Genomic DNA, 20112 nt, shown 5'->3' with positions numbered 1-20112 from the left:
CCTACTATAACAAGAAATATATGCTCTCAAAGATGGGAGGAGGAGAGAGCAGGTGGGACCATAGAGATAGAGGACTCATCTTTGTATCTGTGCCATTATTTTTCTAAAAAAAGAAATCACCTTTATTTAACCAGGTAGGCTAGTTAAGAACAAGTTCTCATTTACATCTGCGACCTGGTCAAGAATAAAGCAAAGCAGTTCGACACATACAACAACACAGAGTTACACATGGAATAAACAAACATACGGTCAATAATACAGTAGAAAAAGTCTATATACAGTGTGGAAATGAGGTAGGATAAGTGAGGTAAAGCAATAAATAGGCTGTGGCGGCGAAGTGATTACAATATACAGTGGGGCAGAAAAGTATTTAGTCAGCCACCAATTGTGCAAGTTCTCCCACTTAAAAAGATGAGAGAGGCCTGTAATTTTCATCATAGGTACACTTCAACTATGACAGACAAAATGAGAAAAAAAAATCCAGAAAACCACATTGTAGGATTTTTCATGAATTTATTTGCAAACTATGGTGGAAAATAAGTATTTGGTCACCTACAAACAAGCAAGATTTCTGTCTCTCACAGACCTGTAACTTCTTCTTTAAGAGGCTCCTCTGTCCTCCACTCGTTACCTGTATTAATGGCACCTGTTTGAACTTGTTATCAGTATAAAAGACACCTGTCCACAACCTCAAACAGTCACACTCCAAACTCCACTATGGCCAAGACCAAAGAAATGTCAAAGGACACCAGAAACAAAATTGTAGACCTGCACCAGGCTGGGAAGACTGAATCTGCAATAGGTAAGCAGCTTGGTTTGAAGAAATCAACTGTGAGAGCAATTATTAGGAAATGGAAGACATACTAGACCACTGATAATCTCCCTCGATCTGGGGCTCCACGCAAGACCTCACCCCGTGGGGTCAAAATGATCACACGAACGGTGAGCAAAAATCCCAGAACCACACGGGGGGACCTAGTGAATTACCTGCAGAGAGCTGGGACCAAAGTAACAAAGCCAACCATCAGTAACACACTACGCCGCCAGGGACTCAAATCCTGCAGTGCCAGACGTGTCCCCCTGCTTAAGCCAGTACATGTCCAGGCCCGTCTGAAGTTTGCTAGAGAGCATTTGGATGATCCAGAAGAAGACTGGGAGAATGTCATATGGTCAGATGAAACCAAAATATAACTTTTTGAAACGTGGCTGGGTCTTTCAGCATGACAATGATCCCAAACACACCGCCCGGGCAACGAAGGAGTGGCTTCGTAAGAAGCATTTCAAGGTCCTGGAGTGGCCTAGCCAGTCTCTAGATCTCAACCCCATAGAAAATCTTTGGAGGGAGTTGAAAGTCCGTGTTGCCCAGCAACAGCCCCAAAACATCACTGCTCTAGAGGAGATCTGCATGGAGGAATGGGCAAAAATACCAGCAACAGTGTGTGAAAACCTTGTGAAGACTTACAGAAAACATTTGACCTCTGTCATTGCCAACAAAGGGTATATAACAAAGTATTGAGATAAACTTTTGTTATTGACCAATACTTATTTTCCACCACAATTTGCAAATAAATAAATTAAAAATCCTACAATGTGATTTTCTGGATTTTTCTTTCTCATTTTGTCTGTCATAGTTGAAGTGTACCTATGATGAAAATTACAGGCCTCTCTCATTTTAAGTGGGAGAACTTGCACAATTGGTGGCTGACTAAATACTTTTTTGCCCCGCTGTACCAATTAAACACTGGAGTGATTGATGTGCAGAAGATGAATGTGCAAGTAGAGATACTGGGGTGCAAAGGAGCAAGATAAGTAAATAAATACAGTATTGGGATGAGGTAGTTGGATGGGCTATGTACAGGTGCAGTGATCTCACGCTCTCGGTGAGTAGGCATAGGCATATAGAGAGTGATAGGAATAACATGTGCTTCAGTAAGGTTGGTTTCTTAGCATTCTAGCATCCATGGCTATCAACTGTACAGCAGAACTGGAATGTAAATCACAGAAAATAGATGTGGTGGCAGCAGCAGACAAGTACTTGAGTGTATAAGATTGAGTTACAAGGTGTGTTGAATGATAGTGTCCCATCCTCCCAGGCTGCCAGCCTGGTGTAGGATCAGATAGGGTAGTGGAATAGTAGTGACGTTTTAATGGGTGTAGGATTAGTTGGTAGGGTATTTTTTCTTCCCTTTTACCTGTCCTTTATCCCCTCCCTTTTTTTGTCACAACGTGTGATGAATTAACACTCCAGGACAACAGGCGGAAGCACAGGGCTAGATTAGAGAAATTGATGAATAGGGAGGCCGTGACTGACCTCACACTCCAGCACGCAGGTGGCGGCGGTGTATGCACCTTTCAGTTAGGTGCACCAATACAAATTTTAAAAAGATGGAGTGGGATGTCTCGCTTCCTTTTCTGTCTCTGGCTCAAGCAGCTCAAAGAACAAAGGAATGTTTGGCGGAAAAGAGGGTTTGAGCCATAGAGATCCTATTAAATTACTTGAGTTCCAGAATGGGGTCAAAATGCCAGCCCTACTCCGAGGTAATAATAAGGAATTCCCCTCGAACATGCCCACAAATTGGGGAAAACAAACATTCTTTCCCATTGACCCCCAGTGTAAAAGAGCCAACTTGGACGTCGATTTTTTTTATTATACAGAAATAACAAAACATGCCGAAAAGCTGCTGTGTTTGTTCAAAAATACCGACCTACAGTTCGCAATGCTCCGACTTAGGGAAATATAGCCTGAAAGAAGAGCCCTATGGCTTCAGACTATTCAGCGTGGGAGAGTGGGAAATTGTGGAGACCCGATTTCCAAGTCGGCGACACGTAGCTATGTGTGTGGAAAACATTTCATCACAGGTAAGACATTTAACTTGTTTGGTATAGTCTGTTTGTAACTCCATTTACTACTGTTAGTAGCATCTGTTTAGTCTGTTTATTTTGTGTTGTTGGTCTTGGCTAGCTTGTGTTCTGGTCGGTAGCTAGCTAGCACTCACACTCACGTGGCTGCTATCACCATCATGAAAACAGGCATGAGGAAAGCCCTACAATATTACGTTTTTCTAATTAGTGAGAATGTTTGGAAATAGGCAATGTTGAAAAGTAATCTTTAGGAATGTTCTTCAATGTAGTTTTATAATTGACTTTAACCTTTCTTTGCTACCCATCCCAGATCCGGGAGCATCCTCATCAAAAAAGCTGACTAGCATAGCCTAGCCAGGGATATCATATAATATAATTTTCATGAAATCACAAGTCCAATACAGCAAATGAAAGATAAACATCTTGTGAATCCAGCCATCATTTCCGATTTTTAAAATGTTTTACAGCGAAAACACAATATGTATTTCTATTAGCTAACCACAATAGCAAAAGACTCAACCGCATATTTTCACAATTTTTCTACCGCATAGGTAGCTATCACAAAACCGACCAAATAGAGATATAATTAGTCACTAACCAAGAAACAACTTAATCAGATGACAGTTAATAACATGTTATACAATAAATCTATGTTTTGTTTGAAAATGTGCATATTTGAGGTATAAATCATAGTTTTACATTGCAGCTACCATCAAAAATATCACCAAAGCAGCCAGAATAATTACAGAGAGCAACGTGAAATACCTAAATACTCATCATAAAACATTTATGAAAAATACATGGTGTACAGCAAATGAAAGATAAACATCTTGTGAATCGAGCCAATATTTCCGATTTTTTAAGTGTTTTACAGCGAAAACACAATATAGCATTATATTAGCTTACCACAATAGCCAAACACACAACCGCATTTATTCACCGCAAAGATAGCATTCGCAAAAACCAGCAAAAGATATAAAATTAATCGCTAACCTTGACCAACTTCATCAGATGACAGTCTTATAACATCATGTTACACAATACATATATGTTTTGTTCGAAAATGTGCATATTTAGAGGTACAAATCGTGGTTTTACATTGTGAATACGTAGCCAAAATGCACAAAATTCTCCGGAGATATTTTGGACAGTCACCTAATCTAATCAAAGAACTCATCATAAACTTTACTAAAAAATACATGTTGTACAGCAAATGAAAGATACACTGGTTCTTAATCCAACCGCTGTGTTAGATTTTTAAAAATAACTTTAGTACGACATACAGCTTGCGTTATTGCGAGACAGCGCCCGCTAAAAGGGCGGAGAATGGGACTAAACATTTTCCACAGAAATACGAAATAACATCATAAATTATTCTTACTTTTGTTGAGCTTCCATCAGAATCTTATACAAGGAGTCCTAGGTCCAGAATAAATCGTTGTTTGGTTTTAGAATGTCCTCTTCTCCTGTCGAATTAGCAACCTTAGCTAGCCATGTGGCGCGAACATGCCCAAATTCTCCTGACGCAAAGAAAGGAAAATTCCAAAACTCGCAATAAACGTTGAATAAACTGATACAACTCGGTTGAAAAAAACTACTTTATGATGTTATCACATCTATCAAATGAAATCAGAGCCGGAGATATCTACCGTGTATACCAAACGCTTTTCAGAAGCCAATGTCGATGTCCTTCCCGCGCCTGGGTAGAGAAAGGAAATTGTGGTCACGTCATTCCAAGAGCTCTTGTTCGACCTCAGATCAAGCTAGACACCCCATTCCACCTTCCACTGCCTGTTGACATCTAGTGGAAGGCGTATGCAGTGCATGAAAATCCATAGAAATTAGGCAATTGAAAAAGGCAGGCCCTGGAACAGAGCATCGTTTTCAGATTTTTCACTTCCTGTCTGGAAGTTTGCTGCCAAATGAGTTCTGTTTTACTCACAGATATAATTCAAACCGTTTTAGAAACATGAGAGTGTTTTCTATCCAATAGTAATACTAATATGCATATTGTACAATCTAGAATAGAGTACGAGGCAGTTTAATTTGGGCACGATTTTTTCAAAAGTGGAAACAGCGCCCCCATATTGACAAGAAGTTTTAACAAGCAGACAACAAGAACATTGTGTTTGAAAAGGGTCACGTTTTTGCTGTGAGCCAATGGGGTGCCCATGGGTTGTTTTCCCCCAAGGCGGGCAGGGCCACAACGTTCTATTTAATATCGACTGTGCAATGTTCCCTATAAAATCCGAAAATGTGGTTGAAGGCGCCATATGGATGGTGTGATGCAATTTCTGAGCCTCCGGAGGCATGCAGAGGACAAATGGAGCCTGTACCGCATCGCTTTGTACCTCTAAAATGTTGTCACAATAAGGAAGGCTCTGTATGCAGTAGCTCCGCATTGACATGATTGGTTGGCGGTAGGTGAGTGTGGGAGGTCCTGTATTATTCACTTCCTTGAAAACGTCCTTCACAACAGCTCTGCGCTGCGCCGCAAATCGAAAGAAGTATGAATACCCTGATTTCTGCAGAGGCCATATCAGTGCAGTAACTGTTGTCGACTGTGGTATTTTGGACACAATAAACGCAGTGTACTGAGTGTAATATGGTAGCTCTGCTTTAAGCAACTTTGCAGTATTTTTTTATTTTTGGTGTGTTATTTCTTACATTATTAGGGCAAATTTGTTTTGGTGATATTACATACAGTGGGAAACAACTTTTGAATATCAGAGCGGCGGTAACTCACCAGCATTACGACCAGGAATACGACTTTCCTGAATTTAATCCTTTGTTCGTACCGCCCAGGGCAATTGAACTTATTCCAGAGGCTGCTCCAAAACGCCGGAGAAGAGGTATTCAGAGTGCTTCTAGTCCGACTCACACCATCCAACCCTTCCGAGTATATTACACGCTAATGTTCAGTCTCTGGATAATAAAGTAGACGAGCTCAGGGCAAGGATCTCCTTCCAGAGAGACATTAGGGATTTTAATATACTCTTTTTCATGGAAACATGGCTCTCTCAGGAATACTGATTTTTAACAAAGCAAATTTGAGGAAACGCCACCGAAGTTCTACCAACACATTGACTGTAATACTCACACTGGTAAAACATTGGACCACTGCTGCTCAACTTTTCGAAATGCCTACAAGGCCCTCCCCCGCCCTCCCTTCTGCAAATCTGATCACGACTCCATTTTGCTCCTCCATTCCTATAAGCAGAAACTCAAACAGGAAGTACCCGTGCTAAGGTCTATTCAACGCTGGTCTGACCAATCGGAATTCATGCTTCAAGATTGTTTTGATCATGCAGACTGGGAAATGTTCTAGGTAGCCTCTGAATATAACAGTGAAAATTACACAGATACAGTGACAGAGTTCATCAGGAAGTGTTTAGGAAATGTTGTACCCACTGTGACTATTAAAACCTACCCAAACTAGAAACCGTGGATAGATGGCAGCATTCGCCTAAAACTGAAAGCGCAAACCATCGTTTTTAACCATGGCAATGTGACTGGGAATATGGCCGGATACAAACAGTGTAGTTATTCCCTACGTAAGGCAATCAAAAAGGCAAAACGTCAGTACAAAGTGGAGTCGCAATTCAATGGCTCAGACACGAGACGTATGTGACAGGGTCTACAGACAATCATGGACTATAAAGGGAAAACCAGCCACGTCTTGGACACCAACGTCTTGCTTCCGGACAAGCTAAATACCTTCACTCGCTTCGAGGATAACACAGTGCCATCAACTTGGCCTGCTCCCAAGGACTGTGGGCTCTTGTTCTCCGTGCCTAGCCGCTTCCTCAGAGCATGCGCAGACCAGCTGGCTGGAGTGTTTACGGACATATTACGGACATATTCAATCTCTCCCTATCCCAGTCTGCTGTCTCACATGCTTCAAGATCTCAACCATTGTTCCTGTACCCAAGAAAGCAAAGGTAACTGAACTAAATGACTATCGCCCATAGCACTCACTTCTGTCATCACGAAGTGCTTTGAGAGGCTAGTTAAGGATCATATCACCTCTACCTTACCTGACACCCTAAACCCACTTCAATTTGCTTACCGGCCCAATAGATCCACAGACAATGTATTCACCATCGCACTGCACACTCCCCTATCCCATCTGGACAAGAGGAATAACTATGCAAGAATGCTGTTCATTGAATATAGCTCAGCATTCAACACCATAGTACCTCATAAGCTCATCATTAAGCTCAAGGCCCTGGGTCTGAACCCCAACCTGTGCAACTAGGTCTTGGACTTCCTGATTGGCCGCCCCCAGGGGGTGAAGGTAGGAAACAGCACCTCCACTTTGCTGATCCTCAACACGGGCCCCACAAGTGTGCGTTCTTAGCGCCCTCCTGTACTCCCTATTCACCCATGACTGCGTGGCCACGCACGCCTCCAACTCAATCATCACGTCTGCAGACGACACAACAGTAGTAGGCCTGATTACCAACAATGGTGAGAGAACCTGCAGAGTGGTGCCAGGAAAACAACCTCTCACTCAATGTCAACAAAACAAAGGAGCTGATCGTGAACTTATGGAAACATCAGAGGGAGCACGCCCCTATCCACGTCGACGGGACTGCAGTGGAGAAGGTGGAAAGCTTCAATTTCATCCGCGTACACATCAGTGACGATCTGAAATGGTCCACCCACACAGATAGTGTGGTGAAGAAGGCGCAACAGGACCCAGTTGCACAGGGCAAGGTTCAGACCCAGGGCCCCGAGCTTAATGATGAGCTTTGAGGGTACTATGGTGTTGAATGCTGAGCTGTAGTCAATGAACAGCGCCTCTTCAACTTCAGGAGGCTGAAGAAATTTGAGAACATCCTGTCGGGCTGTATCACCACCTGGTGCGTGAACTTCACCAGCCGCAGGGCTCTCCAGAGGGTGGTGCAGTCTGCCCAACTCATCACTGGGGGCAAACTATCTGCCCTCCAGGACACCTACAGCATCTGGTGCACCTGTCCAATCAATTTCATTTATCACATGAGGACTCCAATCAAGTGGTATAAACATCTCAAGGATGATCAATGGAAACAGGATGAACCTGAGCTAAATTTCAAGTCTCATAGCAAAGAGTCTGAATACTTATGTAAATAAATAAAGTATTTCCATTTTCTTTATTTTTTATACATTTGCATTTTCGCGTCGTCATGTTGGGGTATTGTGTATAGATCGATGAGGAAAAACATGAATTTAATACATTTTAGAATAAGCCTGTAACGTAACAAAGTGGAAAAAGTCAAGGGGTCTGAATACTGTAAATTCCCACTGTGCCCACTATAAAATGCAATGTGAATTGTTGTAGTACTGAATAAAACTGAGGAGATGCACTCAGACCAGCCTTTGTGATTGAACTTACGTTAACTACATTACTTTAGTTGGCTGCTTTGAGCAAAACTTGAATGCAATATAACCTTTTCTAGGACTCTGTCTGTTTATGATCTGTATTCATTTTTGTTTTTCAACAATGTCAGGTACAGGCAGGGATGACTGGGGCCTTCAGCAAGTAAGACACGGAAAAAGAATTTGAACATCACAGTTATAAATTCCCACTGTGCCCTCTATAAAATACAATGTGAATTGTTGTACTACTGAATGAAACTGAGATGCACTCAGACCAGCCTTTGTGATTGAACTTACATTACTTTAGTTTGCTGCTTTGAGCAAAACTTGTATGTAATATAACCTATTCTGGGAGCGTTGTGTGTGTGTGTGTGTGTGTGTGTGCGCCATTTGGCTTCACTGACAGGAGGAGCAATATGAGTGTGAGGTTGTCACGTTGATGGGGATGGTGATGGAGGCTTTGGTGGTCCACACAACGAAGAAGCAGGTGTCCCTTCTAGGGATGTGGAGCTGACCTGGTGCCAGTAAGGATGGTCTTTATGGAGGCTGTAAGACCCTCCCTCCTTGATATAGAAATCCTTTGACTTTGCTTCCTCTTCAATGGTAAGGTTCCTTGCACCATAGGGACACTTGACCACCACCACTGCTGCTATCATGCCCACCAGACCATCCGATGAGGCACCCAGGATCCCAGACCTTGTGACCCAAAACCCTGACTCCTGCACATCCATCCCTGTACCCATTTGAATGCCTTGATGCCCTGCTCTTTTATCAGTGCCCCACTTTACAAACAACACTTTATCCAATGACTGATCTGAGGACCCTTTTAAGCAGCGACGGAGTAACGCGCTTGGCCCTAACCACCTCCATAATTGCTGGCCGTCAACTTCTCTCTCCTCATGATGTGCCATTTGGGGTTGGTGCGCTGTCCTGTTAGCGTATATTCTACTGCTCCTCCACCGACAGCAACATGCCAGCAAGGATGCCTGCATGCCCCAGGTGCCCTTGTTTTTGAACAATATCTGGTACAGACAGGGAGGATAGCGTTTGTTCTGGATCAGGTTCAAAGAGACATGCCGTTCCACAACCTGCCCCGGAGTCAGTTCCTTAGCCAAGATCCTCCTCTGTGAGCTCTCGGGACAGAGCGCTGTAGTCTTCGGCCAGGTACAGGTCTTCCACTGACTGCACCTGGTTGAGCACGGCTGGCTTCCTCCACTCGCATTCCACATCCGTACAGCCGATATTGTGAACTGCCAAAATAGGCTGCATGGCTACACTCATGAGCTCCATGGAGGCATTCACATGTGGTAGAGAGAATCCCCTGGTCACCTATAGAGACCTGCCTAGAGGAAGGATTTCGCTACACTCGCATTAACATCTGCTAACCATGTGTATGCGACCAATAACATTTGATTAGATTTTTTAAAGGAAAATTATTGTGGAAATCTGTAGCTCAAGTCGACTACAAAATCCACAATGCAATGCTCTCTCAATGGGCTTGCTGGCTGGCTAGCTTTGTAGCTAGCTAGCAAGCAAATGTAACCATACACAATAATAAAAGACAATATCAGCATGTAAAGTAGCTAGTTAGTTCAGTTTGTTTTGGCAATTTTTCGGCTATCAATTTAGGAGTCTACAATCTCACCATGTTCAACCTGCAGATCAATGTGCGTCACAGAATGGAGTCTAGTATTTGCAACGGCAGATATACTTTTGAGGAGATGGGAATTGTTGCCCATGCTACGTCAATGGACCGCACGGTGCATTCTGGACGATGGAATCGTAACATTATGCTATCGTGGAAAATAGGCACGTTCCTCGACATACTTTGAGAAGGGATTGCGTGACGATTAGCTTAGCAACCACGTGATACAGCATGAAAATGTGAACGTGATTGGTCGACAGTCTGCTGGATGGGGCGTTATATGTTCCTTCATTCCGTTCCTTCATTCATCTCCTTTCTATAATATTTCTGGAAACGGCACCATGCAATGCACCCTGGACTAAACATGCAGACAAATATGAAAAATGTGCTAGACATTGTTAAATTACACATTTCTCGAGTTAGGAATATCAAAAAAATATGATCAGTGGCTAATTTGAGAGAAGACATCCTCCCGAATGATGACATCGGCCAGTATTGAAATATGACATGTATGATAGACGTTTTTGCGAACTGAAAGTTGTATTCCTATTAACTTCCAGTGCAGTGAGAGCGACTTTATCACGGTACTACGTCATACCGGACGGATTTCTGCCTGCTTGAACTCCAATAACTCAGATACACATGACAACATGAAATGACCCAGGAAATCGATAAAACATTACTCAGAGATCCACAAAAACAATATAATATGAAAAATGGGTGAACCGTTCCTTTTAAGTGCCACATGCCTTTTAGTGCAACACCTTGAAATGCATTACTTGTAAGAAATGTGCTATTTAAAATAGTTTGATTTGATTGACATTATAGCTGGAGAATATTTAATAAACTGTCATTTTCACGAGGACAAGTGCAGCTCTTCCATTAACTTTTAATTGATAACTTGGGATTTTATCACTTGACATATCAATCATATAGTGGGAAGGAGGCTAAAATCAAAACTATGAATGCATGTACCACTCCTAATAAATAAATACTGTGCCTTTGAAGATTTGTCTCGTCATGAAACTACAATACAGGCTGGATGTCAATAGATTTTTATATTCATTCTCATCAATGACAACATTCTAGAGCTGAGTTATCATTCATCGAAGTATGGTATCTGGGGTAATCTGGTTCATGATTATATAATGAAGTGGGTCTTTCCTTGTAAACTGTTGATAGCTGTATAGAACACATTGTATTGCTAAGATGCGCAAACTTAATAGCTATACTTACCGACATAGGATAAACTTTTTCCCTCATGCTGGCCCTGACCAAATCGCTAAGTTGCCCCTCACTATAGCTGCACTGTTGTCCAGACTTATCGTGGTCTTCTCCCCTTTTATTAAGACTCTTATGCTCATGCTTGAAAAATGCCATGAGGTCTGAAATAGTTGAAATACTGTACAAACAGTTATCTAGGCTATTTTTTGATCTACTGCTCTGTTAACTAGTTAGCTTGTGTAGTCTGTGGCTAGCTAAAACAGTGAAAGGGGATGTAAGAAGTTCATGGATTGGACACAGAAGGTCTCTGATTGCGCTGGTAGCTAACAGTGTCGGCTAGAGATGACCTGCAGGAGCTTCCTGCAGGAATTTGTAGTCTTGCTGAGGTTTTCTCTGTTGCAATATATTGAAAAACTCACCTTGTCCAAGTGAGATTTACACTGTTATCAATACGTCACGCCAGGGTAAGCCTACACGAAACACAGACCTTATAATGTAATTATGATATAGTTCTAAAATCCCAGATGCAAAAATGAATTGTGAAAAAATGATTGGAACCATTACCGGGTTTAACCGCTAGGTTTTATGGGTATTATGATGCGTACACTGTGCCGGACTATAGGCAGGGGGTAGCATAATTTGTTTGATTCTCTGTAATAATGGTATGGGAATAATAATGCATTTTATTTTGTAAAGTCGTTTCTTTAAACCTAACCTTAACCACACTGCTAACCTTATGCCTAACCTTGAATGAAGAGCAAAAAGCAACAACAAAAAAATCATACATTTTTATGATGGCCAATTTTTACTTTGGCTGTGGTAACTAGTCAAAACCATTGTGCCTGTTATTCATACGCATATCTGCCCTCTCCCTGGCTAGAATGGTCCCACCTGATCTTGCCTCCTCGATACTATAGGCCTACACTTTGTCAAAATTGATTTAGGAGAATGAATTTAGCAGGATAGAAGAATTAGGTTAAATTTAGGAAAAGGGTTAGCTAAAATAATCTTTATCCTATCAAGACATGACCGTGTGGGGGTAGCCTGCAACATTTTTTTTCAACATTATGAGAGTCTGATAGCCTTTTTGTAGAATAATGTCAAGAGCAGGCCAGAGTGAGCTGCATGGTCACTTTCTCTGCTAATTTGCCAAGTGCATGTGCTCCAACAATTGTGAATGCCCAATCTAATGCCACAACACTTACACAATAAAGGGGCAGTATGTGTTGCGAAATTAGACAGATAATTGACTCATGAAAATACCGGTTTAGTGAGTATCTCTCTTTCACATTCTCTTTCTCCTCTCTTTTTAATTTCACATCTAAAGTTACGTTATAGACTTTATGATAAAAGCTATTTTCTGCTGTTTGTGTGGGAAGCAACACAAGGATACATGCATTACCTTAAGCAAATATACTTTATTTATGCGGAAGTACCAAAAGTATTCTAAATTACATCTGAAACATCGGCACACAAAGTAAACCATTCTGTTTTGATCTCCCTGTTCCGGAGGCATACTTCAGGTTAATTGATTAACATTACATCATCAAACTCAGCAATCCTATCAGAAACAACATGCAGTCATCTAGGAGGTCCAGTTCAACAGCCAAGTTTAGTGCCGTCTTTAATATATATAATTCTGATTCAAATTACATTATAATTAGAATAAATAATGTATTATATTAAAATATATCCATGCGAGTTAACAAAGGACAAGGTGATATCAAAATCTCAAACACAACAAAACAAAGGACTAAGGAGGGTACCAAGGGGGACCTAAGATCATATCTATGAAAATATATTGAACAAATATACAGATTAACACAAAATATATAAATACATTTACATGTATGTATATATGTACATCAGCAATATATATCACCATGTGAACTTCACAAATTATTAAAATATTCCTTTCTTCAAGACCGCTCACCTGCAGATATGAGTCTTGGTGATAGTCTGGTGAATTTCAAGCACATGGTGGTATTTGAGGGGAGAACAGCTCATAATAACGGTCGGAATGGCACAAATGGAATGGCATCAAACACACGGAAACCATGTTTGATATGTGATACCATTCCATCAATTCTGCTCCAGCCATTACCACGAGCCAGTCCTCCCCAATGAAGGTGCCACCAACCTCCTGTGTTGTACAGTACCTGTTTTCAGATCATAATCCTCATCAAACCAGGGATAAATGAACAGCAGCACAACATGACATCTGACCATATTTGTCAATGGTATTATGGCTAAGGATGAATATGTCACTGGTTAACATTTCAGTTAGATGTGCCACTGGAGATATCTTTTCAACTTAATGTATTGAATGCTGCATGGGGATATTTGTTTGATATTGGCCAATTAAAACAAGTTAGGAGTCTTTGACTTATAGGCTTGGTAGATCTAAGTCACTTTTCATATCAAGCTTCCAGTGCAGACTTCTGTAAACCACTTAGTTTTAGTCTGCCTGACAAGATACATTTCACACTCTTGACAGAGGGATGTGCGACTGTACATACCATCTAGAAATGTGCCTTCAATCAAATGAAAAGAAACAACATATTTACATTGTAAAGCTCATCATTATTGCATTATAAATGATTTTACATTTTAAAAACCCTGTTTTCCTTTGACATTAGAGTTGTGCTCCGTCGCTACTCATTTCCCAAGACAAATAAATAAATGAACAAAAACAAACGATAAACATGCTTCAAAATAAATGCAACCCTAAAACTTTGTATATTGCGACTTTTTTTTAATCATAACTTATGTATTTGAGATATTGTGTTATTGGTCCATAAAATGAGTGTTCACAAGATTGAATGTTCACAATGAGTGTTCACAAGTCATTCAGAGCAGTTTGTAAAGCAAGTTGTTTTTTTTCTCCAATAAATGTGTGTTATTTGCATCTATGAAAAAAACCTACCAGATGAAAAATCTTGGTTTTTACAGATAGTGTTAGGGCTCTATTCAATCTGTAAAACTGAAGCGTTACAGATTCCGCAACAGAAATGTAAAAGTAATTCCCGATTGATTCGACTATATGCAGCGTTTACCGTTAATGTAAACTGCTGAAGCGAGAACATTGCCTTTAAATTTCAATCCCGCTTTAAAACTGAACTTCCGCGAAGCGGATTGAATAGAGCCCTTAGTCTGCTGTGTGTTTACAGTGGTGTGATAAATATATTTTGTAAAGGTCAAATAAAGGTGCGATGGTGTTACTAACATAGCAAACATTCAATCAACGCACGACTGGTTCTGCCTTGAACAAGTGTCCTAGAATCCCCTGCATGTCTACAGATTACATCTGATATAATCCCTAAAACTAAAGGCGTAAAGGACATAAGAACTGATTTAAATGTAGTACAACCTACCATCTGGACAAATCTAAACATTGTGCATTACAAAAAATGAATTACCGCAGCTCAACCAACATCAGGTCAGCCAAAGTTCAGATGCTTTATTTAAAGTGCATCTCTACCTCTATGAATCATAACACTGGGAGTACTCATTAGTACAGAAATGCCTAATTTCCTCTGTGTGTCGGTGGTACAGGAAGTCCATCCTTTATACAGGAAGTCCATCTAGGCAATGTACATTTGGTAAAAGTTACTTGGAACAAGAAAAAGTCTGTAGGAATCCAATATTGTGCTGTAGTTCATGGTTGTGCCCCTATGTGGCAGCACATATCATTCTCTTGTGCTCCATGTGTGGAAAAAAGGAGTTTACTGTTTCACAAAGCTTGCTTCATTTGACCAGATTGCCATAATAATAAGCAAGTAGGAACACTCATTGTCATTGAAACAGAGACCGTCTCCCACCTTGGACAGACATCACATAATATACTTCAGTGCAGTCTCACTGAATAAGTTTGACTTTGCTAAGGATGCATTTTCGTCTGTAAATTGTGACGATCTAAAATCAAGTCCATCATAGAGTAAATGCTCAGAATACTTTTAGTAGAGACTCCTCTTTTGCAAGAGTCAAAAGAAGGTTGGAAGGCTGTTTCCCCTAAAAGTGACTGTAGACTGGAGTCTCATAACATGCCAAGGGGTGTTGGTGGCACTAAGCTCTACAGACAGTATCTCCAAAATTAGCTCATCTTCGAGACCAACCGGGTTGGTTTGGATTTAAAATAAATAACGATCAATAAATTAATAAATAGAATATCTGCCTGCATGTATTTACAAAGCGGAAAACATTTAATATTGTTCAAACAACACCATTCCAGTACACATTATAGACTCGTATAAGACCGGCTTTCATCAAAGCCAGTTAGCAGCTAATAAACATATTACATTATAAATTGTCATCAAGATCACACGGTAGAATATAATGCAGTTTCAGACACCTTTACAAAAATCCTAAACAAATAAAAATCTTAACATCAAAGTAGGCAGTAGTCGACAAAAATAGCTTCGTTCACGAGTCCTGTGTGAAAGCTATTTACAAGTCAGTTTGTGCTCCTGCATGTGTGCCCAGTTTATCTCCTCTCCTCTTTAAACCACACACACGCTATTCCCTATTGCACTGACCATAAAGAAAATAATAATAATAATAATACAAATATCTGAGGTGCAGACAGATCCCTCCCAAGCCAGACCATCTCCTGGAGAGTGGGGGCAGGAGGACCGGGAGGAGAAAGAGAAGGGAGAGTGAGAACTGGGTCTCAGCGGTCTCTGCAGGTGGGCAGGTTGACGAAGGTGAAGACGTTGTACTCAATGAGGATGGAGAAGCAGAGAAAGATGCAGTACATGAGCAGACACACCAGGCCCAAACGACGGTCCAGTTTCCACCCATTCAGATGTACCCCCAGGACCTAAGAGAGCGAGGGAAGAGATTAAGGAATTACATTAATGGTTGCGCTACTCAAATGTAATTCTGCATAGACTGTAAAATACAATACACAAGTATATTTTATTCTTTAAAATCTTAGACATATACATGGAATGACTCACTGTGAGGAACACAGACCCCAACAGAAGTCCCACAGAGAAGATGAGCCCTTTGCTGTTCAGTTTAATCTAAGAGAAGAAAAGTTTAAACAGGCACAGAAGAAGTTAAACCATGGGGTTGGGAACTGATTTACAACACTTTTGCACCAGTATAAAGTGTACACCTGCTATTTCCAGAAGAGTATAATAGTTTCAAAAACAGATGTTACACCACCAAACGATTATATGGTCTTATGCCAGCTCTTTTTTTGGGGCCCTTTTGAAATGTATACAGTATCCATAAGCTGTTCTCTGTACAGTGCATTCGGAAAGTATTCAGACCCCTTTACCCTTTCCACATTTTGTTACGTTACAGCCTACAGCTGCTCCATCGAGAGCATCCTGACTGGTTGCATCACTGCCTGGTATTGCAACTGCTCGGCCTCTGACCGCAAGGCAAAAAAGAGGGTAGTGCGTATGGCCCAGTACATCACAGCTTCCTGCCATCCAGGACCTCTATACCAGGCGGTGTAGAGGTAAATGGTCAAAGACTCCAGCCACCCTAGTCATAGACTGTTCTCTCTGCTACCGAACGGCAAGCGGTACCAGAGTGCCAAGTCTAGATCCAAAAGGCTTCTTAACAGCTTCTAACCCCAATCCATAAGACTCCTGAACAGCTAATCAAATGGCTACCCAGTCTATTTGCATTGTCCCCCCCTCTTTTATGCTGCTGTTTATCACTTTAACTCTACCTACATGTACATATTACCTCAATTACTCTGTACTGGTACTCCCTGTATATAGCCTTGCTACTGTTATTTTACTGCTACTCTCAATTTTTTTTTTTTTTTTTTACTTAACACTAATTTTTCTTAACTGCATTGTTGGTTAAGAGCTTGTCTGTAAGCATTTCACTGTAAGGTCTACACCTGTTGTGTTTGGTGCATGTGACATAATATTTGATTTATTCTAAAATGTGTTTTTTTTCTCATCAATCTACACACAGTACCCCATAATGACAAAGCGAAAACAGGTTTTTAGAAATGTATGTAACTGTCTTAAATATAAAATAGTATTCAGACCCTTTGCTATGAGACTCAAAATTGAGCTCAGGTGCATCCTGTTTCCATTGATCATCCTTGAGATGTTTCTACAACTTGATGGGAGTCCACCTGTGGTAAATTCAATTGATTGGACATGATTTGGAAAGGCACACACCTGTCTATTTAAGGTCCCACAGTTGACAGTGCATGTCAGAGCAAAAATCAAGCCATGAGGTCGAAGGAATTGTCCGTAGAGCTCCGAGACAGGATTGTGTTGAGGCAGGATCTGGTGAAGGGTACCAAAACGTTTCTGCAGCATTGAAGGTCCCCAAGAACACAGTGGGCTCCATCATTCTTAAATGGAAGAAGTTGGAACCACCAAGACTTTTCCTAGAGCTGGCCATATGGCCAAACTGAGCAATCAGGGATGAAGAGCCTGGTCAGGGAGGTGACCAAGAACCCGATGGTCAATCTGACAGAGCTCCAGAGTTACTCTGTGGAGATGGGAAAACCTTCCAGAAGCACAGCCATCTCTGCAGCACTCCAGCAATCAGGCCTTTATGGTAGAGTGGCCAGACGGAAGCCGCTCCCCAGTAAAAGGCACATGACAGCCCGATTGGAGTTTGCCAAAAGGCACCTAAAGACTCAGACCATGAGAAACAAGATTCTCTGGTCTGATGAAACCAAGATTGAACTCTTTTTGGGCTAAATGCCAAGCGTCACGTCTGGAGAAAACCTGGAACCATCCCTACAGTGAAGCATGGTGGTGGCAGCATCATGCTGTGGGGTTGTTTTTCAGGGGCTGGGACTGGGACACTAGTCGGGCTCGAGGGAAAGATGAACAGAGCAAAGTACAGAGAGATCCTTGATGAAAACCTGCTCCAGAGTACTCAGGACCTCAGACTGGGGCGAAGGTTCACCTTCCAACAGGACAACGACCATAAGCACACAACCAAGACAACGCAGGAGTGGCTTCAGGACAAGTCTCTGAATGTCCTTGACTGGCCCAGCCAGGGCCCGGACCAGAACCGGATTGGACATCCCTGGAGAGACCTGTGCAGCGACGCTCCCCATCCAACCTGACAGAGCTTGAGAGGATCTCCAGAGAAGAATGGGAGAAACTCTCCAAATACAGGTGTGCCAAGCTTGTAGCGTCATACCCAAGAAGTCTCGAGGATGTAATCACTGCCAAAGTAAAGGATCTGAATACTAATGTAAATGTGATATTTCCAATTTTAGTTTTTTAAATAAATTTGCAAAAATGTATAATTTTTTTTTTGCTTCGTCATTATGGGGTATTGTGTGTAGATTGATGGGGGAAAAAATATGTAATCAATTTTAGAATAAGGCTTTAACGTAACAAAATGTGGAAAAAGTAAACTGCTTCTACACCTGCATTGCTTGCTGTTTAGAGGTTTTAGGCTGGGTTTCTGTACAGCACTCTGTGACATCAGCTGATGTAAGAAGGGCTTTATAAATTAATTTGATTGAAGGAGTCTGAATACTTTCCGAATGCACTGTATTTCACTCCTGCATTAGCCCGCAATACACAGCTTAATTCCCTAACATGCTGACCAGACCGGACACGTTGCGTGCGTGAGCGTCGCAAAATACATTTTGAAAACCATGTTATTCAATTATTGCACCCACACTGCTCGCGAGCGCCAACGAGCGTCTGCGTTGCCAAGGGCTAAAAGAGAAGTCATTCCTATTTCTGACGCAGATCGCGCTGCAAGTCCTGCCTCTCCCATCTCCTGTCGGAGTAGAGGACCTTGTGCATTTCAGGTAAAATAACAACTCAATGTTTATATCCCAGGACAAATTACCTAGCAATAGCAAGCTAGCTAAATAGGACAAATTAGCTAGCAAGTGCAAGCTAAGTAGCTAAATTGCCATACATGTTTAATGCTTTTCGACCTGTCCCCAAATTAATGTCATTGGTTCAGAGTTTGTTTTGATATTTTAACCTGCATGTCGTGATCGTGTTTGGTGTAGGGGGGACAAAATAAGTGTATGCACGATAGCGCACGCGCACAGCCAGTTTAGGTTCCGTGTTACACACAGTCAAAGCCTTCATTGAGAATAATCATGTAACACGCCACACTCCAAAAGCAGCAAGGCAGCAAAAGCTTGTCTCTCTTCTCCTGGGAACAGATTAATGTAAGCATTCCTTCACGGCCACAGCACCCCCACGTGTGTTTTATCTAGTGTGATTCTGGCACACTGGGCTACAGGTGCACTCAACGCTGTATTTCTCTTGGACTACTGACAGCTACTTTTCTCCTATCTCTTTCAGGTGTTAGGACCCAGTCACATGTCAAACTGGAATATATATGTGTATCTACAGTGATCACAAATAACAGATGCTCCAATGGCTACGTAAACATGTCATGACACTGACTAATACTGTACATAAACATACATAACATTGGTGCCATTTGACAGGAGCAGAGAGGGCTCTGGACAGAAGATCAATTGTGTCATCTCTCACAATAAAAAGCAACATCAATATTACCTTCACAGAATAGGCCTATCACGTATAAGTTTCAGATGTCAGTTTTTATTGTGCATTTCTGATAGAGGTTTACTAAAGACCTTACACAGCCAGGTTTAGAAGAAACAGTGTTTGTTACTTACGTAGGAGCCGTAGTTGATGGCCAGAGTCTGCAGGGCCCAGGGAAGGCCCAGTCCAATCAGGATATCAAACACATTACTGCCTATAGAGTTAGACACAGCCATGTCCCCAAAACCTGAGAGACACAGCAAGAGGGAGCGAGAGAGAGACAAAGAGAAAGGGATGGAAACAGGGAGGGAGAAAAAAAGAGGAGAGGCAAAGAAAGAGAGGGAGAGAGAAAGAGAAATCAATAGACAGAGACGTTGGTCAACATCGGTAACATCAATAAAGAATTCTGACTTGCTGAGGTAATCAGGTTGCCACAAACAACAAATACAACAACAACAAACAGACTGTCATGGAATGTGTTTCCATTTCCCTCTCTCAGACTCTGATTAATTTTTGAAAGGGGCGCGATAATTAACACAT

The 20112-nt window shown here is 41.5% G+C and overlaps 1 protein-coding gene across 1 annotated transcript in view; it reads right to left on the bottom strand.

Annotated features, from left to right (window-relative positions):
* Positions 1-12490: 12490 nt before the first annotated feature.
* LOC129850698 (sodium/potassium/calcium exchanger 3-like) overlaps positions 12491-20112 on the bottom strand; it is a 149458-nt gene continuing 141836 nt past the window's right edge. Inside the window, exons 15-17 of the mRNA XM_055916990.1 lie at positions 19707-19819; positions 16051-16116; positions 12491-15911 (exon numbers count right to left, since the gene is read on the bottom strand). Coding sequence (XP_055772965.1) covers positions 15762-15911; positions 16051-16116; positions 19707-19819 — 329 coding nt within the window. The 3' untranslated portion in view covers positions 12491-15761. The remainder of the gene's footprint in view (positions 15912-16050; positions 16117-19706; positions 19820-20112) is intronic.

The sequence above is a fragment of the Salvelinus fontinalis genome, chromosome 1 (genome assembly GCF_029448725.1).
Source record: "Salvelinus fontinalis isolate EN_2023a chromosome 1, ASM2944872v1, whole genome shotgun sequence".
Lineage (NCBI taxonomy): Eukaryota > Metazoa > Chordata > Actinopteri > Salmoniformes > Salmonidae > Salvelinus > Salvelinus fontinalis.
The sequence above is the reverse complement of the archived record's forward strand: the minus strand, read 5'-3'. Positions and strand labels throughout refer to the sequence as shown.